This window comes from Hemicordylus capensis, chromosome 5 (assembly GCF_027244095.1).
Source record: "Hemicordylus capensis ecotype Gifberg chromosome 5, rHemCap1.1.pri, whole genome shotgun sequence".
Classification (NCBI taxonomy): Eukaryota; Metazoa; Chordata; class Lepidosauria; order Squamata; family Cordylidae; genus Hemicordylus; species Hemicordylus capensis.
In genome coordinates, this window is record NC_069661.1 from 204,530,273 (window position 1) to 204,556,164 (window position 25,892).

General features: G+C 43.1%; 1 protein-coding gene across 2 annotated transcripts; it reads left to right on the forward strand.

Moving 5' to 3' along the window:
• The first annotated feature begins 132 nt into the window (after positions 1-132).
• NUDT4 (nudix hydrolase 4) lies at positions 133-23,483 on the forward strand. 2 transcript variants are annotated; one of them, XM_053256525.1, is made up of 5 exons: positions 133-773; positions 16,666-16,776; positions 18,118-18,162; positions 19,065-19,152; positions 20,476-23,483. In XM_053256525.1, the coding sequence occupies exons 1-5, from the start codon at positions 675-677 to the stop codon at positions 20,676-20,678; spliced, it is 546 nt and encodes a 181-aa protein (XP_053112500.1). In that variant the 5' UTR covers positions 133-674; the 3' UTR covers positions 20,679-23,483. The 2 variants fall into 2 exon arrangements, with proteins under 2 accessions (XP_053112500.1, XP_053112501.1); XM_053256526.1 differs by having other exon boundaries at positions 136-773; positions 19,068-19,152.
• The last annotated feature ends 2,409 nt before the right edge of the window (positions 23,484-25,892 follow it).

Sequence of the window (25,892 nt, forward strand, 5' to 3'; positions counted from 1 at the left end):
TCCCCTCCCTCGCCAGGATGGACGGGAGAGGAGGAGCCCCGCCCCGAGCGCGTTATCCAGGCGCGCCCCCACCCTCGGCGCATTCCCTCCCCCCTCCCACCCTCCGTCCCCTCGCGCCGGCCTCGCGGTCCACCCATCCCGCCCCGAGGCGGTACTGGCGCCTGCGCAGTGCGGCGGGGAGGCCGGGACGTTGCGGGCGGGTGGAGGAATGTGCGCTACGGTTAAATAGTGGGTACAGCGGCCGCAGGAGCGGCGGGCGGCGCTTCTCAGAACTGGAGGAGGCAGAGTGACTGAGGGAGGGGCTGTCGCTGGCGAAGAGGGTCCGGCTGGCTCCCAGCGGCGCAGCGCAGGAAGCGAAGAGGGCCCGGCTGAGCAGCGGCAGCCAAGCGGAAGAAGGGGCTCCATGGCGCGGCGCGGGCTCCGGAGTGGCGGCGGCAGCAGCAGCGGCAGCTCCTCCGCCTTGGCCGCGAGTGGCGCTGGGTTCCCCTGAGAGGGGGCGCCGCTCCCGCCTTCCTCCCCGCGGCGACGACGACGACGGGACTGCCTGACTCTCCCCGGCCTTGTCCTTTCTCTCTCGGGCCGGAGAAGAGGAGCCGCCGAGGAAGAGGAGGAGGAGGGGGGGCTCTCCTGCGGGGGTGCTGGGAACTGAAGGCGGCGTTGCCGTCTCTGCCTCTATGATGAAGTTCAAGCCGAACCAGACTCGGACCTACGACCGGGAGGGCTTCAAGAAGAGGGCGGCGTGCCTGTGCTTCCGCAGCGAGAGGGAGGACGAGGTGAGCTCCTGGGGCGAGCGGAGCCCGCCGGGGAGGCGGAGGGCAGCAACAGCGAGGGGCTGGGCGGCTCGCTGCCCGCTCAGCCAGGAGCGCCGCCGCGCCCAGCTTCTCAGCCGCCGCCGCCCGCCTCCTGTGCGGGCCCCTCCGCCTGCTTGACCCCTTTGTGCACCGGGCCGGGGCTCTGTGGACGGGCTGGGCTTGTCGCCCCCTTGCGGGCCTTTTCGGGTCCTGCCGTTTCTTCCGCAGCCGCCGCCGGTGGCATAGCTGGCGGGAGCTGCCTGCCTGTCTGTCTACAAAATACTTTGCTCCCGCTCTTATTTCCGAGGAGGCCCATCGGGAGGGTCATAGACTATGCCCCTCTGACGGGGCATGGAGAGGAAGTGACCCCGGATCTTGACCATATGGGATGGCTGCGACCGATGCTCGGGCGGAGTGTGGGAGGGAGCTAAACTGCCCCTGGGCTTAAAAGCTGATGAACGAGGCTAAAACTAAAATGCAAGTCAGCTGCTCTTTGAAAGTCCGTCACTTGTCTAGAGACAGGGCGCCTGCAAGCCCTGCCTTGAGCATTGCGCATCTTTCCTCCTGTCACCAACCGGAGAGATCCGGCTGCTTCCGAAAACGGCGTGGTCGGAGCTCAACGCCGCCGCCTATGAAGCAGGAGAGCAAGTTGCTTCTGTGGCTGTAGTCATTTTTATAGACAAATTCCTAACTTGTAGAGTAGGCAGGTAGGCTGCCCCGGTTCCTGTTTTATGTAATGATAATCTATATAACTAGCTCTTGGAGACGACTATCTTACTGATTCCCCTTCTCCCTGTTCCTTTGTGGCGCATTCAGAATGACTGTAAATCCCTAGTTACCGTGTCGTTGCCTACTATTAAGTTACAATTCAAATAGCTCAATCATAGTGAAATAGTTTTGTAACATGTTATATTATGTGCTTTCCCAGTTGTCTGGCACAAAATTGCTTGTAGGGCAAAGTACACATTGAAACAGATATTCAGATATTTTCTTGCCATTGTTAGAAGTGATACTTTTTAAAATACAGTTGGGAGTCTAGTAGCACTAGACAGACTTTGAATGCCAGATAAAGCACCCTGTCTCCATACAGCAAATGATGATATAAATGCCACTTTGCATCTGTTCCTCAGAAAAAGTAAAATACTACTTTATATGTACAGGGATGTTGAATTCTACTGAAACCATGGTAAAATGTTGTACTGTGCTAATAGCAAACATTTTCATCATGAATCTGCTTTGGGTACCACCATCTTATTGATAGGTTCTTTAACAGCATTAAGGTTTTCTTGCATTTCAAAGCAAGAATAGCAAATGTTCATATCTTAATGCTCTACTCACTGACATCACAAAGAGCAAGCAAAAGCTATCAGGGGTCCCTGCTGCTGTTGGAACATGTTGACCCACTGCAAAGACTACATTTCTTAGTGCCTATGAAGTAGCTCTTCCAGTAACTTGTAGTCACTTCCTGGCTAAGAAGATAAGTCACTGTTGGGAATGTCCATAAAGGTAAGTGTAAAAACAAAATCCTGAGAATCTAAAAGACTAAGTAAGGCTCTGCATGCTTGCTTGCTTATCTCATTGAACTTGGTGTTACATACATCTGAAAAGGCATGCCTCAGAGCAAATATCATGTGATGTCATTCTTCAGTAACCACCCAGTTTGAATTTATTCATGTATACATTTTTGCAAAGTTTATCATAGTTGAAACTTAGCTTGACTCCTGATATTTCACAATTGGACTGTTCATACCAACCACAAGAGTTTGGCTTATAGTTGGAGCTAGTAAGACTTAAAACTAGATAGTGTACTGTGTGCCTTCATTGTATCTCTAGTTACAGAGTCACCTGAGAAATGGCTTATCAGGTGCTTCAAACTGAAATACAGAAAAGGTTGTTGCTCTTTCCCCAAGATCTGTTCTGGTAAGGGTAATCAGAATTCCAGATCATCTTGCTGACACTCAGCTGTAAGATGTCTGAGAAGTACCAAATGCCAGCTGCCATTTGGACATACAGTGGAGGTTGTTGGTGACAGTGGAGAGAATAAGGAACATTTGTGCCTTTAACACAGCATCCATAGTTCTAGCTGTGCCAGCACTAGTACATGATGGTTCTGTCACACAACCCAGAGGCAGTTTCCCCCCAAACAGGGCTGGCTGTTTGCAAAAACTTCCCATGTTGTGATGTGATTGTATAATATACAGTTGGCTCTCTTTGCTGCTGGAAGTGGACAGGAAGATCCACCCATACAGTAAAGCTATACATACAGCATGGTCAGAATTGCTCACTGAAGCAATTTGAGGATGTGTGTGCCAGCATAAAGCTAAAGCTATTTCTCTGGATATTATTTCTTCTTCCTTTGCCCTCCCTATATTACTGCTGCTGCCATTGGCCTGACCATGTCAACATGCCATATTGTACTTGCCCAGTGCTTTTTGTAAAAATAAACATATTTTTCCCCCTGAATCTTGAATATTTTTAGAAGTTGGCCTTAAAACCATTTCCCATCTCATTAAAATGAGTGTAAACATAGGAAGATGCTGAAAGGCATCATCTCATACTCAGTGTGGGAGATGGCAATGGCAAACCCCTCCTGTATTCTACCAAAGAAAATCACAGGGCTCTGTGGGCACCAGGAGTCGAAATAGACTTGACAGCACACTTTAGCTTACCTTTAAACACAATGTAGGGTCTAACAATACCAGGTAAGAAGGATGTAGTGTTCTATTGTGATGCCAGTCATTAAGGCTGCTGCAGACTTGTGAAAACTGGCAAATATAGATATAGATATTTAATATGATTATATTAAATGTATAACATTTCCACTGGACATCTCTGTCAAGCATTTATTATTAAAGGAAAATCTGAGTTTAACACAATCTTGTCCCTAACCACCTGCCTGGTTGCCACTGGCAACTTGGAATCTTCTGGTGGGGAGGTCCTGCCTTTTAACTTAATTTTCATTTTATTTTTGCCACTGCAGCAGCTTTAACAGCATCTTCAGTGGCCAGCTAGTTCTAGACTTTAAAAAGATGGCAACTAGAAAGAGGCAGGAAGGGAGAGATGGCAACTAGAAAGAGGCAGGAAGAGAGAGATGGTGGGTGACTTGCACTAGTCAGCTGCCAGGAAACCTATTGAAGCCACTGCTTTGGTGAAAAGACCCTGTGTATACAGTTTTGTACATTGGGGATGAGGTTAAGCATTGTAAATGACATATCATCTTGTACATGTTGGTGTGGGCTTCTTTTTGGACCCAAGGACTAGCAAATTAGCACAGGCACTAGGATCCATGAGATGTACCTCTCTGTACCACCCTGTACCTCTAGAATCATCTCCTGAACCCATATGGGTTCATGCACTTTGTTAATGCCCTCCAACCAGCAGGGTTCTGCATTGTGTTCAGTCCTGAAATTAAGAATATTTGACTCTACCACTCCAAATGTTTAGACTTTCCATCTCATGGAGAAACACAGTTTTGCAGTATCATCCTTTGCTTATAGACACTTGTTACAGGCTGATCCTGTCGAGGCTTGCTTGGAAAGTCCCACTTCGTTCAAATGGACTTGCTTCCAAATTAGCTTGAATGGGATTTGCAGCTTTAACAAACAAGATTGCTTACTAGAAGGCTACCATTTGCATGTTTACAGAAACTAATAGGCATCTGTCTCATCTCTAAGCAGACAATTCTGTAGTGCAAAAGGCATGTGGGCCACATGGCCAGAGGGTTTGGATTATACTTCTAGGTTGCTTGCAAATAGTATGCATGTTGCTCAGGAAATATATGGATTTCAGAACAGAAAACTTAGTTTAAATCAAGCCACTCTGCTTACAAGCAGAACACAAATGTGAAAGTCATTATCTGTTTGTCTCCAGCATCTGGCAATCAGAAATATATTGCCTATTCAAATGGAACTTCTAGCTCTAAAAGTGCAAGTCATCAGTCTAAGCTAGTGGTGATGAATTCTATAATTGTATTGTATGACACTTCATATTGGTAGTGGTCCAGTACAATCTGACTGGATAAGCTGAAGTTCTAGAGTTGTGAGGAGGTGTAAATTTTAGTACAAAAATATTGTAGTGCGTTGGCATACCTGAGTAATTTTGCCAGCGTTTGCTTCTGTGATGTCCCCATAGTTTAAGCTTCTTGCACTGCTGGAGCTGTAGGGGGAGCTCTAACTGAACTAAAGTCAAATACTGTGCTCAGCCTCTTTTTAACTGCTGTTGTAGACTGGAGTACTATACTTGCAAGCATTGTTATTCTTGTGTGTGGTGTGGTAGAACCTCTAATCCTAAGAACAGCCCTGCTAGATCAGGCCCATCTAGTCCAGCATCCTGTTTCACACAGTGGCCCAGCAGATGCCTCTGAGAAGCCCACAGGTGAGGGCATGCCCTCTCTCTTAGTCCGCTGCAACTGGTATTTAGAGGCATCTTGTTTCTGAGGCTGAAGGTGGCTTATAGCCACCAGACTACTAGCCATTGATAGACCTGTTTTTCCATGAATTTATCTGAGCCCCTTTTAAAGCCATCCAAGCTAGTGGCCATCACCATATCCTGTGGCAGAGAATTTCATAGATTAATTATGTGCTGTGTGAAAAACTGCTTCCTGTGTCGGTCCTAAATTTCCCAGCCTTCAGTTTCATGGGATTACTCCCTGATTCTAGTGTTGTGAGAAACTGAGAAAAACTTCTGTTTACTCACTCTACTCTATAATTTTATACACCCCAATCATGTCTTCCCATAGTCACCTCTTTTCCAAACTAAAAATCCCCAGATGCTTTAGCCTTGCCTCATAAGAAAGGTGCTCCAGGGCCTTGCTCATCTTGGTTACTGTCTTCTGCACCTGTCCCAGTTCTACAATGTCCTTCTTGAGAGATGGTGACCAGGACTGTATGCAGTACTCCAAATGTGGCCGCACCATAGATTTATATAAGGGCTTTTTAATATTAGCATTTATATTTTCAATCTCCTTCCTAGTGATCCCTAGCATAGAATTGGCCTTTTTCACATTTGCTGTGCACTGAGTCGACAATTTCAACGACCTGTCCACTACTACACCAACATCTCTCTCCTAGTCAATCACTGACAGCTCAGACCCCATCTGTGTATATGTGAAATGGGGGGGGGGGTTGCCCCAATATGCATCACTTTACGCTTGCTTACACTGAAGCAGGTTTGCCTTTTTGTCACCCAGTCACCTAGTTTGGAGAGATCCTTTTGGAGCTCCTCACAATCTGTTTTGGATTAACTAACCTAAATAGTTTAGTGTCCTCTGCAAATTTGGTCTCTTTGCTGGTTATCCCAACTTCTAGATTTATGAACAAGTTAAAGCTCACTGGTCCCAGTACAGATCCCTGTGGGGCCCCACTTCTTACCTCCCTCAATTGTGAAAACTGTCCATTTATTTCTACCTTCTGTTTCCTGTCCTTCAACTAGTTACCAATCCACACATGAACCTGTCCCCTTATTCCATGACTGCTTAGTTTACTCAAGAGTCTTTGGTGGGGAACTTTGTCAAAAGCTTTTTGGAACTCCCCCAAGTATATGATGCCCACCAGATCACCTTGATCCACATGCCTGTTGACACTCTCAAACAACTCCAAAAGGCTAGTAAGGCGAGACTTGCCCTTGCAGAAGCCATGCTGGTTCTCCTTCAGCAAGGCCTGTTCTTCTATATGTTTAACAATTTTGTCCTTAAGTGCGCCTTCCATCAATTTACCCAGCACAGCAGTTAAACTAATGGGTCTGTAGTTTACTGGACCCCTTTTTGAAAATGGGAGTTACATTAGCTACTTTCCAGTCCTCTGGTACAAAGCCTGATTGTATGGACAAACTATGTGAAATTGCTAATCTCCTAGCAAAAATATTTATTTATTTAAATCAAATCAACCAATAAATAAATATTTTTGCTAGGAAATCAGCAGTTTCACATTTGAGTTCTTTAAGGACTCTTGGGTGGATGCCATGTAGCCCTGACAATTTGTTAAGTTCTAGTTTTTCAAGACAGTTTCAAACATCCTCTCCTGTCACCTCAAATTTGGCTAAGTTCTTCAGCCTTCAAGACTGAGAAGCTCAGTTCCAGAGTGGGTATATGGACAGTATACTCTGCCATGAAGTCAGAGGCAAAGAACTCATTCAGCTTCTCTGCAATCTCACTATCCTCCTTAAAAAAAAAAAAATCGCATTCACACCCTCCTCATGGAAGGGGCTAACCGCCTCCCTGGCAATCGGCTTCTGATATATTCCCCTTGACACTTCTAACTACATGCTCCTCAAACTCTCTTTTTGCTTCCCTTATTGTCTCCTTGCATTTCTTTTGCCAAAGTCTGTTCCTTTCTGTTCTCCTCATTTGGGCAGGACTTCTATTTTCTGAAGGAAGTCACTTTCCCTTCTATAGCTTCCCTTACTCTGCTTGATAGCCACGCTGGTGTCCTCCTGAACTTGGTTGTACCTTTCCTCCTCCTTGATATGCATTCCAACTGAGCTGCTATTATTGTGGTTTTTAAATAGGTTCTATGCTTTCTGGAGTGATTTGACCCTCCTGACTTCTCCTTTCAGCTTCTTTTTTACCAGTACCCTCATTTTTGAATGAAGTCCATTGCATCTGTGTTGGACTCTTCTGAAATCCAGTGCATCTGTGTTGGACTTCCTTGGCAATCATCACATATAAGCTGAATTGGATCACACTATGGTCACTGTTCCCCAGTGGTTCTACAACTCTGACGTCTCGTACCAGGTCATAGGCACCATTCAGGATTAATTCCAAGGTTGCCTTCTCTCTGGTTGGTTCTGCAACCAACTGTTCTAAGGCACAGTTACTTAGCATATCTAGAAATTTGGCCTTTCTTTCAATACCTACATGTGAATTTACCTAGTCTGTGTGAGAGTAATTGAAGGCACTCATTATTACAGCGCTCTCGCTCTCTCTAATTTACTTCTCTGGTCCTCCTAGGTTTCTAGCTTGTTGGATTCTATCCCTTCTTTAATATACCGTGCTACTCCACCCCCAATCTGCCCCTCCCTGTCCTTTCTGTAGAGTTTGTATCCAGGAATAACAGTGCCCCACTGGTTCTCACCAATCCGCCAGGTTTCCATTATGCTCACTATATCTGTTTTCATTAGCAACTAAGCACTCTAGCTCTGCCATCTTGGCTCAGAGGCTTCTGGCACTGATATAAAAACACCTAGTTTTGGCATGTGCTGTCTCCCTTACTGTCATTTGACCTTTCTGACCAGCTGTCATGTGTTTCTGTCTGCTCTACTTCTGGTTCATTTGAAATGTTTGCACCCTCGCACCTTAGGTGATTTTGTTTGCTGAACCAGATACCACCCAGTTCCTGTTGGCAAGCCCCCAGGCATCATTGAAAAAACTGCTCTGCAACCTCTTTTTAAAAAATGTTTTTAAGTACCAACAGTCTGGTTGCATCTTAGTTCAAGTGGAGCCCATCCCTTTTGTAAAGGATTTGTTTGCCTCAAAATGTATCCAAATGCCTAATAGATCTGAACCCCTCCTCCCGGCACCATCATCTCATCCACACATTGAGACCCCTCGGCTCCTCCTGTCTTGCTGGACCTGCACGTGGAACAGGTAGCACATCCGAGAATGTCACCCTGGGGGTCCTGGACTTTAATATGCTACCTAGCAGCCTAAATTTGGTTTCCAGGACCTCCTTACTACATTTCCCAACACCATTGGTGCTGGCATGCATCACGTCACTGACTCCTCTCCAATGCTGCCTAACAGCCTATCTAGATGCTATGTGACATCTGCAAACTTCACACCAGGCAGGAAAGCCACTGTGCAGTCTACATGCGGGTCACAAACCCATCTCTCTATGCTGTAATGATAAAATCACCCACTACTAGGAGGCCCTCAGTCCCCAGAGGAATATTGTTTGTGAGAGGATATGGGTGCATCACCCAAGGAAGAGGTCATTTCTAAGGGAGCATTTCCCTCCTCATCAACATGCAGAGATTCAAGGCTGTGCTTCATTGTGGACTTGTCAACTTGTTGATGTGGCGAAGCAGAATTTGTCAGTTCTCAGAAATATCAGGAATATTTACATATTTTAAACAATATGTTATAGCAAGCTCAGCAACTCTTCCTTAAAAAGACCATTTTCTCCTTTTCTGAAAAGGGTATTTGTATTTAAGAAAATCATGCAATGTATTGTTGCTAATTCATGCAAATCTTCAGGTTCATTTTCATATATTTGTTCTTGCAAAGCAAAATTCAAGTCTTAATAGTCATAATGAATGCAAAGAAATTGGCAGTACAATGGCAATATGAAACTGTCCTGTTATAAAGGGCAAGTTTCGCAGTTCCTGTTCTTTGCAAGTGACTGTTACATCTTTGATTTCTGTGTAATGATTTAGACTATATAAACTATTAAGCCAGTAGACAGACAGTAGAGACTGCTTGTGCCTTTCAATTAGCTCCTGCAGGGCTAGCCAGAATCTAATTGCTTGCAGTAATGAGGAGGAAGCTGGCATCTCTATTCCTGACAGGATTCAAACAGCATTTTTTGTACTTCTAGCAAGTAGGGACATCATGGTAAAAAAAGCTCTCTTCATTATCATCTATACAATAGATTTCGACAAAAATTTCCAAACTGTTTCTTATAGCAAAAGGAATGAGAAGATGGCCTCCTGTCCCAAAGGATCTGTCTTTTAAAAAAAAATGTGGAAGTGTGTTTCATTGATCATGAGAACTCAAATTTTTAATGAATCGCTTTTGTACAACCAGATAATTATTCCAGATAATACAAACTGCTAATTAAGACAATGACTTGATTTGAATGAGCCCAAGCTATGTGGCAAGCAGACAGGTTGTGGCACAAATGAGTCTTGCTAAGTCACAATTGAAACATACTTCTTCTGCAATACAGAGAGCTGACCTAACTTAGATCCATACAGAGCTCTGTTCTCTGGGCCTTAAACTCAATTATACATACTAGTACTAGATGTATATAAAAGTACTGCAGGAACAACTGACCCACCTGGAATGTTCATTCTAACTATAACTTAGCAGTCATCAATTAGATGCATAGCTTTGCAACAGGGTTGATAAAAATCAATTTTTAAATTTTTAGAAATTTAAATCAGGTTTTTAATTTAAATAAAAAAAACAGTTCACAAAGAACCTAGATCAAAGATATCATCATGAATATTAATCTTAACTTTCTAATTATATTCTATGAACATGTTAACAGCAGTATATGGGGATGAAAGATATACCTGTTCAGTCCTGCAGATGGTATACCTGCAGCACACAGAGTCAAGCCCTTGCTCTCCCCCCCCCCCCCCCGCCGCCCCAAAAGTGCAAAGACAAAGGTCACTGAATGAATAGAGTATTTGGGGGGATGGCGTAGATATGAGCGAGGAGGATGACTTTGGATATAAATGCACGGGATGAGGAGGGGAATAGAAAGTGAAACCAAAAGTAACAGAACATATTCATGCAGTCCTGAGGAAACATTTCCCAAATATATCCTCCATTGTCAAAGGGAAAAATCTATCATGTCAGCAGACCACAAGAGACACCCCATTTGGGAATATTTTAATGAAGTTCCTGTACCTATGGATAAAAAAGGCATGCATGCTGAATGCAAACAATGCAACAACAAAATGCAAGGCTAGTTGTGCAAATGAAACAGCATTATGAGAAGTGTGTACCTACCTTCTAAAAATGAAACCTCTAAATATATATCAAGGATCTGGATCATTCATTTATAATGAATGGGTTCTGTTCCTGTGCAGAGACCTCGCGGGAAGATTGACTATCTCATGATGCCCACTCTGCCCTTCATGTGCTCTGTGCTTCTGTTGAAATTGGCAGTTGGGGGCACGATTTTCTTAGTTTCTATTTGACTGCCAAAGCGTCAACAGCTCATTGATGGCTCCTCAGTTCATCTTTATTTGTTTAACTGAAAGGGGGGAAAGGAAATTTGTGACTTTGAACTGTATTCAACTATTAGCAATAGCAATAGCACTTACATTTATATACCGCTCTATAGCCGAAGCTCTCCAAGCGGTTTACAATGATTTTTAGCATATTGCCCCCAACATTCTGGGTACTCATTTTACCAACCTTGGAAGGATGGAAGGCTGAGTCAACCTTGAGTCCCTGGTCAGGATCGAACTTGTAACCTTCTGGTTACAGGGCGGCAGTTTTACCACTGCGCTACCAGGGGCTCTCTTAGGTGTAATGGGCTGGTTTAGGTATTTATGGAACTATGTTCAGTTTTCACTTCGAGGCTGCAGCCTCGGGCATGCCTTGAAGAATATCAAGATGACGTTTAAGCATTGTGTGGATTGCCAGGCAAAATTGTCATCAACTGACTATCATGATTCATGCTTGCTCTGCTTAGGAGAGCAGCATAACCCAGCAGCGTGCAAGATATGCTGTTCTTTCTCCAAGCAAACTCTAAAAAAAATGGGCATTGCATTTACGGGCAGCGCTTCATGATGAGGTGCTCAGTCTGCCAGTGCCAAGTCCAAACTACCCCTCAACAGCAGAATTGAGATAGATGTCGACGACAACATCAACCACACAGGGATCTCTGCATATGCAGTCCAAAACCACTGCGGAGGATACAGAGCCAATGTGTAAAAGACGGAGGGAAGTCTCAAAATCAACACACAGGCATAAGGAAAGAAAGCCCTCCTCTGATGAGGAAATGGATTCTCCACCCAGAAAGAAGCATCGTATCAAGTCACAAATGAAGGGTGGTACGCCATCTCCAATGGCATTGCAAACTACAGCCTGGCTACAGCATCAACTTCGATATAGACATCAGCTTTGATATCAGCATCAACAACGGAATCAATGACTTCGATTCCATCAACAAACATAGAGGGAGCATCACTAGAAGTTGATATCGGCATCAATGGAGTGAATACAAGAAATATCGGAATCCCCAGGTCGCCTTTGATATTGGTGGCTTCCACAACAGAAATTTCAACATCGACATCCGTGTCAAAGGACTTACTGCACACTCCTGTTCAAGCTACGCAGCCCAAGAGAGTCCTTCTATTGTCCCCAGCTCATACACCAGTACAATCCCCATCAGCCTGTGTGTGACAACAGCAACCAAGAGATAGAGGGAGCTTCATTGATTACACCACAGAGAATGAAGTCTCCTTGGATCTGAACACGGCTACCTCTTTACTTGCTATGCTAGATTCTTCAAGTAGTGCCCCTTCAGAATCGACTTTCCGGGAATTTTTGAGTAGTGATCTCAACATTGACCAGGATGTGGAGGAGGTTCCAGTGTCGGTGCCAAGAATGCTGTCAAGGTTGCCTTTGAGGATTGCAGCAGCTGTGCCAACAGCCTATATGACTAATGTTGCATTTGTGTGCTCCAGATCCTGCAGTAACAAGATCTTATGAGCTCTACCCTCAGACATCAGTGCTACTGCCAGTGTCAACGTTTTCAACAATGCCATGAAAATCGCTGTTGCAGTACATGAGCACTCAGGGACCTCTTCAGCAGAGCACGTTAAGCCAACAGGGTCACAGACCAATCACACATTCCTGTGGGTTTTGACACACACCAATGACTATGATGCCTGAAGTGTATGCCAAATTTCAGATATGGAGTGCGCAACGTGCTTTGCAATGCCCATTGTTAGTGGCTACAGGTGGACAAGTGGGCTTGCAACAAATGAATGTTGGCTGTGTTCCTCCATTAGAGTACCATTACTGTTTCTACCACTTGCCAAACTGCAGTGGAGGAGGCTCCTTACCCAATACAGCCAACACAACCACCTACACCAGTGCAGCCTCCTGCACCTCGCCCAGAGGTACCTGTGCTGCAGCCACCAACAGCACCTAAAAAGAAAAAGAGGCAAACACCGATCGTGCCCCCAATAGAGGATGATTTATTTATTTATTTTTTTATGTTTACATTTATATCCTGCTCTTCCTCCAAGGAGCCCAGAGCGGTGTACTACATACTTGAGTTTCTCCTCACAACAACCCTGTGAAGTAGGTTAGGCTGAGAGAGAAGTGACTGGCCCAGAGTCACCCAGCTAGTATCATGGCTGAATGGGGATTTGAACAAGGGTCTCCCCAGTCCTAGTCCAGCACTCTAACCACTACGCTACACCACTACCGCACTCTAACCACTACACCATGATGATGTGATGGCTATTCATCTGCAACTTCAGACCCAGATTCGGACAGAGCTAGTTATCCCTCTGATCCTGATCCACCATCAGATGTACCACCAAAGACTTCTACTTTGCCCTCTGAGGAACTAAAGGCCTATCATGCCCAAACTAGGGAACTGGCGGAGGAGTTGGGAATAGATTTAGGAACATAGGAAGCTGCCATATACTGAGTCAGACCATTGGTCTGTCCAGCTCAGTATTGTCTTCACAGACGGGCAGCAGCTTCTCCAAGGTTGCAGGCAGGAGTCTCTCTCAGCCCTGTCTTGGAGAAGCCAGAGAGGGAACTTGAAACCTTCTGCTCTTCCCAGAGCGGCTCCATGCCCTGAGGGGAATATCTTTCAGTGCTCACACTTCTAGTCTCCCTTTCATATGCAACCAGGGTGGACCCTGCTTAGCTAAGGGGACAAGTCATGCTTGCTACCACAAGACCAGCTCTCCTCTCCCAAGCAACCAGAAGCAGATTTGAAGGACCCAGTCTACAACATGATGGCAGCCGCTAAAAGTAGCACTCCCACTGCTGCCTGTGATTACAAAGGCAGCGCAGTCCGCATGGGAGGTGCTGCAAGCCTCCACAATGACATCAAAGCGCCTAGAGGGCTTATTCAGAATACAGGATGAAAACACATATCTCTTGTGACACCCAGTGCCAAACTCATTAGTTAATGATTGTGCATCCACTACAAAGTCTTACGCCTTCTGATAAGGAAGGAAGGGAAATGGAAGTAATGGGAAGGAAAGTCTATTCCACCTCTAGTCCTACCTAGAAGGATAACTAACTATGCAGCTTGCTTAGTTTAGGTATAATCATTACTTGTGATTATACCACAAAATGATTCTACCACAAGATGCGCAAAAATTACTGCCGTCACAAGACAGCAGCTGAGCACCTTCAAGCATTTAGCAGAGACTGAATCGCAAGCTATTGTAACACAGTAACAGTGCACTGTCATGCATGGCTAAGATCTACATGCCTACAACAGGATATGTACGACTGTATAGAAAATTTCGCCTGTGATGGGAAAGGCTTGTTCAGTGAGAGCACAGACTCCACAACGGAGTCACTTAAAAATCAAACTACACGGCTAAAACTTCTATGACTGCACCTTCCTCAGCCTATACAACATTGCGCTAACACCCATATGGGAGATGATTCAATTATAGACAGCAGGACAGGAAGGATTTCTGGTTGCAATACAGGCCATACCAAAGAAACAAGGGCTTCGGAGAGTGGCCAAAGGGCCAAAACACCAGGCCTGCTAAAGATCAAAGCAAACAAACTCTTTGATCTGCACAACTGTCCACCGCAATCAAAATACCAACAACCACCTGTCAAAGCACACATCTACTTTGTAGCTACCATTGTTTCCTTCAAGATGGCAAGCCATGCCCAAGCTTGGCACCACATAACAGACCAGTGGGTGGTCGAAACTGGTTATGTTATAGAGCTCAAGAGCATGCCCCTGTTTTTGGAAATGAGATACACAAGAACAACCCTGGCATTACTGAAGGAGTTGCAGGTGCTGTTAGAGAAAGAAGCGATTGTCCCAGTGCAGTGGACGGAGAGGATGTCTGGTTTTTATTTCTGTTATTCTCAAATCCTGAAGAGGGGTGGGGGAATGTGGGCAGTAATGGACCTATGCGGTTTCATTTGGCTTGTGTGCCTCCACCCACTTGCCGGTTTCACCTGCCTGCCCGTCGGCCGCTGCCTTCCACCCAGCAGGCTGAGCCATCCTCCATTTTGGCCGGCAGGTGGGCCGGAGATGGAGTGCGTTGCCTGCCCACCGGCTGCTTTCTTTGCCTGGCGGCGGCAGCAACCATCTGCCACCACCATTTTCTTGCCATTTTCCTGGCTATCTCGCAGCTGCTCGCGAACTCTCACAAGAGCTGCCATACATGGGATTAGCCACGGGTATGTCTTAAAGAATTAGATAGATACTCCTGTCACTGTAAACACCTGCCTTTTCTCCTCTAATGCTAGGGTCAGTCACTCAAAATATTGTGTCATGTTATATGTCATGGGCTCTGAATCTTGTATAATAGTACAAAGCCATGCATTAAGCTCCAGGCAGGCCAAACAATGACTCCTTCCTCCCTGCACTAGTAACTGGGATCTCTATCCAGGCCTATGATCAATGGTAAATGCTGATTGAAACAATTTTGTTAAGCTGAGTGTTTTTATAGAGAAGAACAATCCTGTTAGTAATTGTTAGTGGTCACTCGCATGACCCTGGAAAGCACTGGTTCCTTCCCTTAAAAGAAATGAGTTGTGTGTGTGGTTTTTTAAAAATGTATGGTTACAGCAATAAACATGCAAGACTTCTGTCTAAAATTCAGAAGGATTTCACCCTGAATGTGTTATTTATCATTCAGGATGCAAGATAAATAACTCAGACTTTGCTTCTGTACTGACATGCCATTTAAAAATCTATTTACATCCCTTTTGCATTTTTTTTAATCCTTTCCATCTTTTAAAAAATTATGTGGCTTTCTCCCTTATCCGAATAGATTCTGTATTGAGATATTCAGCAGGTGGCTGCTTTAAGTCTTGCTGCCACTGAAAGTTTTCATGCTGTGATGGTAGGGTGGGAAGCATTAATGTAAGGTTTGAACACTGTCTTAAGAACAGATATTCATATGCAGAACATCCTCTGGGCACATGACTTCTGCTGAATGTGAAGAGGCATTAGGTGCCTGCATTACTAACTTTCTGACAAACTCAGACATGAATACTCTGAATTGGTTCTATATCTGCTGTTACTTCTTTTGAGACTTGTTCTCATTAGTGTCTCACTAAATGCCTTTATTGGGAGCACAAAAATATTGAGCCCAACTATTAACATGTGTCCATAGACAAGTATTGTATGTATACTGTTCAAGTGGTCAAAGATGAGACACGCCTAAGATCTTATGGTACATACTCGGTAATAAAAAGTAAAGTCTTGCTCTTTCTCCTTTCTCCAAGAAGCCCACAGTGGTGTACTACATACTTAAGTTTCTTCTCACAACAACCCCGTGAAGTAGGTTAGGCTGAGAGAGAAGTGACTATGCCAGAAGCAAGAAATCAGTTTTCAGTTATTGCACCATACTAAATAAGGGAACAATGCCATCTGAGTATATACTAAAGTATTTAGTATGGTGCAATAACTGAAAACTGATTTCTTGCCTCTGGCATTAATGTATCTTGTTTGTGTTATGAAAAATGACAATCTTGCTATAAAGGTGACTGTGAAGGATATAGGCATTAAATACAACATTTAATATATAATTGAAAAGTCAGTGTGGCGTAGTGGTTAGAGTGCTGGACTAGGACCAGGGAGACCTGAGTTCAAATCCTCATTCAGCCATGATACTAGCTGGGTGACTCTGGGCCAGTCACTTCTCTCTCAGCCTAACCTACTTCACAGGGTTGTTGAGTGGAGAAACTTAAGTATGTAGTACACCACTCTGTGCTCCTTGGAGAAAGAGTGGGCTATAAAATGTAAATAATATACTATAAAGATGGGTTTAACTTTAGAAGGGTGCAAAAATCCTAGAGCTTGCAGTTTTTATCTCCAATTTTGATCCATTTAAGTGGTATCCTGGACTTGTATCCTGCCTATATATACTTTGTTTCATTCTAACATTTAACCTGGAAAATACACACTTGATTTCATTGTCCATTTGGCTTTATATTCACAAGGTCATAAGAGATACTTTTTCTTTGCAGGTGCTGTTGGTAAGCAGCAGTCGCTACCCAGATCAGTGGATTGTTCCAGGTGGAGGAATGGAACCGGAAGAGGAACCAGGTGGAGCTGCAGTCAGAGAAGTCTATGAAGAGGTAACAAGTCCAGCATTCTCAACTCAATTCATCTCTTGGATTTAAAGTGTTAACTTTGCTTGAGTCTTTAAGCAAACTTAGTGATAGTTCCATAGGCCAAGACTACTCTTCAGAAAGGAAGCTTTGTGCACAGTATGAGGTATCAGTAATCAGTCCTGGCTTTCTCTCAAGTCATACTTCCAGCTAGTAGCAGTCCTTGATTAGCTGTGTACTAGACTTGGGATAATTGGCCATGTTCCCCTGGGTGGGGGAATTGCTACTCTCCACAGGCATGTGGCAAACATAATATAGGGCAGCCATTGACTTTTACTGCTTTGGTGTTCATAAAGTGGTGTATGCAAAGCCTTGTAATAGTTTATCAGAAGATCTGGATTGTTTCACATTTAAATGAGAAATCAGTTTATCTCTGAACTAGATCAGCCAAATGCTTAGGGCCAGAGCATCTTCTCTGAAGTATTTTAAAGCGACACACAATGCTCACTCTCTTTATTGCAAGATTGGGCTTGTTTGTGAGCTCTTTCTTGCTCTAATCTGAAATCTCCAGAATGAGATGCTTGTGTAGCACTCATTGCACAAGGCAGGAGTAGATTTTTTAAAAAACTTAGAAAACTCTGGATGCTTGGCAAAAACTAGTTTTTGAAGTGGAGATTAAGGCTGCAATCCCATGCATGCTTACTAGGGAGCAAATCCTAGTGACTTAGTGAATTGCCTACTAGAGATGAGCCCAAAGTTTACTGGCGCCTCTTTGGAGAGGCACCAAAAATCTTTCAGCGCAGGGTGTGGGGTTCTCTTAAGAGAAGGCAGGCAGGTCCTACCTGCCCAACCTCCAAGCCCCCGCTGGCTTCCATGCAAATGACAGCTTGTGCCGCTTGCTTCTCTAAAATGCTGCACCATGGCATTGGGGTGTGTCCCCGTTATCCTTCGTGTGGCGTTGGCACATAAATGGCGTTGGTGCATGTGTGAACCCCACACCGCCCTTGGATGTTCACCAAAGCAATTCGGTGCACGTCCCTATTGCCTAGTAGGCATGCATAGACTTCATCCCCCGTGGTCCTTTGCCTTACTAGTTGTAGGCAGGTTACCCATTAGAAACTTCTGAAATCTTGTTGGAAATTCCTTACTTCTGCCAGAACTTTGGTATTCTGAAGAAACATAACTTCAGAAATAAGTAACTGTTTGCAGGGGAACTGGAAGTCCAGTCCCAGGAACAAAGTTAACAAAACATGACACTATTATGTGACATGCTTAATGCAGAGAACTTATAACCTAAATTTCAGCCGTAGTAGAGCTGTGTGGGCGGAGGGGGAGATGTGAAATCTGATGGTCTCTTATTCCTTACAGGCTGGTGTGAAGGGGAAACTAGGCAGACTGCTGGGGATATTTGAGGTGAGCTGTCTCGTTTTTGTTTTGTGTTTAATTCTTGGATGTGTAATCTAAAACTTAGCTTGTACTTCAATGCAGGGCAGGAAGGAGAGTACCTGGAAAACAGGTGCTTAAATAAGTAACTCTTCGTTTAAGGCCCTTATACATGCTTTATTATGAAAAAGGCCTGATATAAGACTTAAGTTGTGCATAAATATTATGGCATTTTACCTCTTTGATAGGTACGGGGTAAAAATAAATACTGAACTCATTCAGTAGTATGTCTGCAGTAGGTTGTCATCAGGCAAGAGTGCATAAGTTCAGCCCTCCTACAGATGTTGGACTAGAACTTGCATCATCCATAACTATTCCCATCCATAGCCACTGGGGATGATGGGGATTGTAGTCAAACATCCACTGACAGACTGAAATTGTGCACACCTCTGTTGTAGGAAATAAGGTGCATACAAGTTTCTTTAAAATACTCAAGGTCTGCAATACAAATTCAATCCTGAATGTAGAACACAACTTTATTGGTCCGGTAGCTAATCTATAAAACTCATTCAGACTGAAATCCTCAGAATGCATACATATGTATGTTTCATTGAAAATGGTGGAGGAGAACTTGCAAGTAAACATGGATGGAGGAGAACTAGTCTGTAATAATGGACAAAACATGATTAACAGTTGACCAGACCCCATAATTAAAATTTCTAATACAGTGCATGTTATAAGTTCCTTGTCTGCACAGAAGTTGTTGAACCACAAGACAAATAGCTTGCTTTAATATTTGCACACACACACAAAATATTTCTATAATGCTGCTAGTATATGTATTTAGTTTTTGTCTGATTCTCTAACACTGCAAATGTAAATTAAAATTTCTTTCCCCTGCCCCTCCCCCCTCTGTCATCTTCACACTGAAGCAGAATCAAGACCGAAAGCATAGGACTTACGTTTATGTTCTTACAGTGACTGAGATCTTGGAAGACTGGGAGGATTCAGTTAATATAGGTAAGCTTGTTTTTCTTTCATATGCTAATATTGTAATGCAGTATCAAAACAATGCTATTTTTAGGACCTATTTCGCACAACTGGTGTCTAACCTGCAGTAGTCTGCTACTCTTGTTAGACATGTACTCAAAATCATCTTGTCTTAGCTGCTTTAAGTTTTACTTTGAAAATCTGTACCGCTAATTGGGTGCCTCCAGTGACACTCAGAAATAGCTTGTGCAAGTAGCTCACTTTATGTATAATTCTAGTTTTCTGCTCTATTTTCTGCTCTCTAACACAACTATTTTGGAGACACTCTAGTAATATTCAAAACACTCAATTTGCTAATGAAACAAAGGTTAAAGGCAGAGACGGAAAATAAGGGCAAGAGAACAGATGGACAAACTAATCCACGTTATATTATTCGCACATAATTAAACATAATACATTTAAAAGTAGACCGCAGCCTGTTGGCGATAGTCTCATACACTGAATCATTCAGCTAACTAATGATTAAACATCTTGATTAATAGCTCCAAACATTTTAGATCCTTATTCAACACCTAAAATCATGAGATTGGCTTAGGAATTCTAGGAATAGAGTTGAATATTTTGGCTGCCTTTACTTAGTACCCTTGGCGCTTCAGTTTTCCTTGTCACTGCTAAAAGTGGAAATGTGCTTTAGGGATGGGCCCGGACCAGTCTGGAGGCCATTGAAAAAGCCTCCGGACCGGTCCGGACCTGGGTGGTTCAGTTTGGAGTGGGGGGTAGCTTTAAGAGCGGCGGGAGGGTTTACTTACCCCCTCCCGCGCTTTCCCGCTCTGGTGCCATAATCTTAAGAGTAATTGGGGCGGCAGGATACCTCCCTGCCGCCCCTTCCCCGATGTTGCCGAAAAACCTCCCAGGAGTGCTTTGTGCGCGCGCACGTCACAAAGACATCATGCGCGCGCTTCACGTCTCTGTGGCATGCACGCGTGCAAAGCACTCCTGGGAGGTTTTTCGGCAACATCAGGGAAGGGGCGGCAGGGAGGTATCCTGCCGCCCCAGTTTACTCTTAAGATTACGGCGGGAAGTGGCGGGAGGGGTAAGTAAACCCTCCCGCCGCTCTTAAAGCTACCCCCCACCCCAGTGCTGGACCGCAGTTGGTGGTTCTGTGCACACCCCTAATGTGCTTTGTGGGGTGGGGGATCAGGGGAAGGGAATCTTGTAGCATGGAGTTTTGTTTAGTTTAGTATGGGCCACATCTTGCTCAGCTTGGTCTCTGTAGACATTCTAATAAGTTTTTTTAGCAATTGCTATGAATACTGAAGTTGGCAGCTATCATTGTTACTTTTCTTTTTTTAGGAAGGAAGAGAGAATGGTTTAAAGTTGAGGATGCAATCAAGGTCCTTCAGTGTCACAAGCCTGTTCATGCAGAGTACTTGGAAAAATTGAAACTGGGTTGTTCACCAACCAATGGAAATTCTGTGGTCTCTTCCCATCCTGATAACAATTCTCTATATGTCACTTCGGCACAGACTTCTGGGCTGCCCTCTACTGTAAGATAAACTCTGAATTACTTTCTTGTATACCATCAACAAGGGGAAGTGTTTTAGTGATCATGTACTATGTGTATAGTTACCAAAATCCTGAGTGTGAATACTTCATATGTTCAGACACAAACCTCTTCCTTTTTAGCAAGGTGTAATATTTCAGCAAACTAAAGCCATACAGGGAATTCTTAAAGATGCCTTAAATGGCCCTCTTTTCTTTAAAAAAAAAAACACCAATCAAAAACAAAACTTTAAGTACCCGATGATAAGAATGAGTTTGTAATTTGGCATTTGAGCTTCGCTTAACTTTCTTGTAAATTTCCTAAAACAATCAAAATCTTTTTGGATTTTTGCTTTAGTGTAGTCAGTCTTAATTCCTTACTCCAGTTTAGAGTTAGCTAGAGGAGTTAAAGGCAGCAGAAACCAAGAGCAAGTGCCTTCTGCTTTTTAAGACATTTCCTCCTCCTAGTGTTTCATATGGAGGTCTTAACCAGAGTGGTGCCATCCTATCTGCCTTGGCCAAATCCTTCATATCACTCTTGCTTACTATCTAGCCAAATGGGCAGACTTCAGAGAATTGCAAACATGCCAATCCCTTAACCTGTTGTCCTCTTGCCAAAGTCAGTGTTGGCTTTCTTTGCTATTCCAGCAGGTGTTGAGAGGTATTGGAGACCATCCGATCTTCTTCCAGTCTGTTTCCAGAACACGTGAATTGGATCAGTATTTGGAAGATAACTGCCCTGAGCTTTATGGAAAGGGCAGACTGCAAATTTTAAATGGGTTTCAATCCTATTTGAATCTCTGCCATTAAAGCATGGAAGTAGTGACTTTAAACTGTACCAGTTCTAATTTCAGAGGTTTCTGAAAGCATGAACTTTCCTCCCCCCGCCCCCCAAGTCAGAATTTTGGTTGAGGTAAAGAAACTACCTCTCCTATGAAGGCTGTCTCTTCTCATTCTATGTAACATAAACCTACTGTAAATAATCCAACTGGTGTATAGTGTAAAGTGGAAAGTAAATGTAATGTAAATATTTTGTTGCTCACACAACTAGGTTACCACTTAGGACTTTAGTGTCTTAATAGCTGCATAACAGGCAGAAGGTTCAAACCTTTTCTGATCTCTGTAGCTTATAGCATTTCTGCTTTTGACACAGCTGTTAAAGGCACAGGAGCCCTGTCAGAGAGAAAGGTGGCAAGCCTACACACTAATTTCAACATATTGTGTAAAAATGCTGCTATAAATTAATCCATGCACTGTTACAGTTTGAGGAAAATACTGGTGCCATATGCTTTCCCTCTAGAGACACATGGGAATATAAACATTGTGCCATATAAATACATTTCTGCAAGGAACACCAGAAAGAGGTTTGAATGGTCATGAAAACTGCTTTAGAACTATACGTACTACTAACTCGAACATCTGTTACAAGTTGGAACATCCAGGGGATACTGGCTTCAGAAATTTGAATGGAGCAGTAGGTGAATGGAGCAGTAGGTCATGGTCAGCTTTGTGCTTGAAGAGCTTTATTTTCCATATACTAGTTTGGACAAAAGCAAAAGAATGCTAATAGTACAGGCCAATGGCAGATCCATCAATGTTAAACTTTACATTAATTAGGTCAGGAGAGATAATTGATTCATTAAAAGTACACACCATTCCCAGAAAGTGGGAGCAGCGAAATTGTAAGTTGGCACTTCAGTCCCACATTCCCATGCACTATTTGTTATTTTAACACACGGAATGACCGCATAGTAACATGATAAATGTCTCTTCATCACACTGGTAAAAAAATAAGGACCCGCTTGAAAGAGTTTGTGGTTCCTACAACTGCTTTCATCTCACCTTTTGCTTTTGGAACATAAAAAGCCAACCTTTTTAGAAGCTGCATACTGGCAATGCATGATTACTTTGGTTTCTAATGTACTATGTAAAAATTACATTTGCAAGTGCTAACCAAATCAGAGGTGATGGCTTATAAATATTTCAGACTGCTATGCCAGATAAGTTTTAAATATATTCCTGTACAGAACTCTTCAGTCTATGCAACTTAAGATGCCCCTTAACTCAAATTTACTTCTAAAAGTCGATTGCAACATGATACACTGGAATGTCAAAGGTCCATTGTGGTGTTTGTTACCGTTATATTTCATTAATAGACATGTGGCCCTAGATAGTTGGGTGAAATAGGTTGGACAACAAATGAATGGATGTAATTGTTAGGCTTTCTTTTTGTCAAGACTAAATTGCAGTGTCATTTAGCCATAGAGGTTCAGGTCCAACAGTGAAATATAGAGGGAATCAAAAGCATATCATGATGTACTTTTGTGCTTTATGATACTAGAACTAGCTTCCCTATAAGCAACCTTTGAGCCTGTAGCTGACTTCACAATGCACAAGGATGAAAGTTAATTTGGACCAGATTCCACATTGTCTTAGACTTACTGAGACATGAATTGCCAGGTTGCATGGTTATTATGAGACAAATATAGACAGGTCTTAATGCAGTGGAAACTTGTTGCAGGGAATAGTTAAAATTGGGAACACATCATAAGCCACTGCAAGAGTATTCATGTAGGTTATAGAAGCTATTGGAAGTGAAAATCCCATCCTGGATGCCTGTTGGAAACTAGCCAGGCCTATTGTCAAAATGTTGGAAACAATTGTTCAACATGCTTCTGAGAAGTGGAAGAAAATTGAAGAACCATTTAAGTTGTAAACATTTTGAACTATGTGCATGGCTTTCTTTTAAAGATTGATGTAAGAATTTTGACTTTTTATATCTGAAACGAACCTCCAAAATAAAAAACTAAGTCTGCAAAGACACTGGCTCATTTATGTAGCTGGGGTTTGTGTGGGGGGCGATAATAGGTTACTATTATCACAGTAATAGTGGTTATGTGCTGTTTGTTTCTCTGACCTCATCCATTCATATGCTTGCATAACGAAGTACAAATTTTTGGTGAGAGTGGCTGGCTGGCCATCCCTACCCAGAATAAGGGTATGTTGCAAAGATTTAGAATTCTAGCAGGGATCATGGTTGAAAGACTTATTAAGTCATTAGCATGCTTGTATCACTTGCTTGTGAGCTTTCTGTACTTGTAACTCTCAAAACCTAAACTGGATTTTTTTCAAAGTTCTGAGAATATTTTGAGAATGCATATACAATCTAATGTTTTAATCTTGAACATTGTACAGTTGGGATACAGAGCTGGAGGGGAAAATCCTTTAAAAACTACCTTTTGAATTGGATTGTCAATGCAGTAAGAGCTGGATGTGGTGGTGGTAATAGGGCCTGAAGTGGTGGGGCAGAGTGGCTTAAATTGACTGCCCTTAGGTGGGTTTATCTCTGTCAAAGGAAGGGTAGATGTTTAGAAAAGGAACTAAAGTTCCAGATTTAAGGCAAACATCTGAGAAGTATTTTGAAGTGAGTTGTGAACACTCTCTGCTTCTGTGCCCTGGAATCATGTGTTTTCTGATTCATTATAAATGTCTTACTACTTCCAACTTCTGGTTAAATATTCATTTCCATCCCAGTTAAAAGAAGCAACTAACAATACACAAACTCAAAACTCATAGAATAAAAAAATTGGGGGGGCGGGTGTTGCATCTAGTAACTTGTGGCTAAATATCTCCAGTATATTAAGGTTAAAGTATTTTGGCCATATTATTTGTAATTAAATCCCAAGGTGGTTAACCAATATACAAAACTAAAAAAAATCATAACCATATCCCAGGCCACCACAGCTACAAACAAGCAGGCAGAGACCAAAGGGACAACAAAACTGCCACTAACAGTTGTTGAAAGGAACTCAAAATTGAGAGGGAACAAGCAGCAACAGAGTGGTACACAATCTGGGGGCTCTAATAGGAAGCCCTTTCCTGCTGACATGCAGAGCTGACCTGCCTCTGCTGATCTTGTGTGGTGGGGAGGTGGGGGAGAAAGGTGGTCTTTCAAATATAAGAATGCATGGAGGAAATCTGGTTACACCCATGATTCAAGTACTGACAGCCAAAAGAATATTGGTTCTATGTTATGGAACAGAAATCTGAGATGTGAGAATCTAGAAACAATATTATAAGACATTTGTATACATCCCCCTATTCCCACAATCCTTATTAGTTCAGAATTAGGCATGTTTGATAGCAGCAGAGACAGTAGTATGGAATAATTTAAGACTTTTCCTCTAGTAGTTCTTGCTTGCTCCTGCTAACCTAAAGGCACTGTTGTCAAAGTAGTGACTATTTTATATACTGTCCCTGTCTAGGCCGAGCATAGCATTTCTGCAGTGGCTAGTGGTGCTGTGTGTCTTTAGATTATGAGCTATTTTGAGATAGGAAGCAAGCTTTCTCTATAAAGCACTAAATTTCTTGGTTGAAAAGCAGTATTCTTAATGGGAGTGGAAAGCAGCACTTGTGTTAAGTAGATTCCAAATCTGGGAAAACTGAACTTCTGTATGCATGGTACTGATAATCACTTCTGTTGTAGTCTGGTTTGAGTGAATTAGAAATAATTCTGCTCCAGCTTAAGGGCACAAAACTGTTGGCAGTTACCTTGGACTACAAAATGGGTGCAATGGTATACATTTGTTCAAACCATCTCTGATTTTGAAGAATACCAAGCTGATTCAACCTACTTATTTACCCTGGGTATTTATATCTGATTTCTGCTAATATGCTGGATACGATTGGAATGTCAGTACCAAAACAGTTAAAACTGAGTTTGTATTTATGATTCTGGGAAAATTGAGGAGCTACCATACTACCTTTTTGTACCAGTATTTAATGGGAAAGATGCAAGTAGTACCGACTGTACCGCTAGTTTTGTTTATGCCACTGCAAATGTGCAAGTAAACCAAGCCTAGGGTGTATATTGCTGTGGCTCATGAAAGGCAGAATTGCACCTCCACTTAAGACAATATACTTATTTTAAGAAGTAGAAGGCCCTAAGGCAGCTCCTTCATCCTTGCTAATTCTCTCTCCTTTTTGCTCATTAGTTGAGTGAAGACTGGTGCTAGTTTGGCACAGTACACTGTCTTTCACTATTATTCCTACAATGTGGATGTTAATAGTTGGCAGTGATCACCAGTGCAAAAAAGTACTAGTTTACATCTGTGCCATCACCAAGAGCTGGCTGAATTAAGTTATCAAAGCAGGTTAACTCTGTTCTGGAGACAGGTAGCCTTTTTAAAGAAGTGGTTACTTAGTATTTATAGTGTTTCAGATTGTTC

What these genes read in the sequence shown, in the direction of transcription:
- NUDT4 (XM_053256525.1), top strand. Translation starts at nt 675, where the DNA reads ATGATGAAGTTCAAGCCGAACCAGACTCGGACCTACGACCGGGAGGGC. An exon ending in GCAGCGAGAGGGAGGACGAG is followed by an intron (nt 774 to 16,665) that starts GTGAGCTCCTGG and finishes TTTTCTTTGCAG; the next exon opens with GTGCTGTTGGTAAGCAGCAG. An exon ending in TCAGAGAAGTCTATGAAGAG is followed by an intron (nt 16,777 to 18,117) that starts GTAACAAGTCCA and finishes TATTCCTTACAG; the next exon opens with GCTGGTGTGAAGGGGAAACT.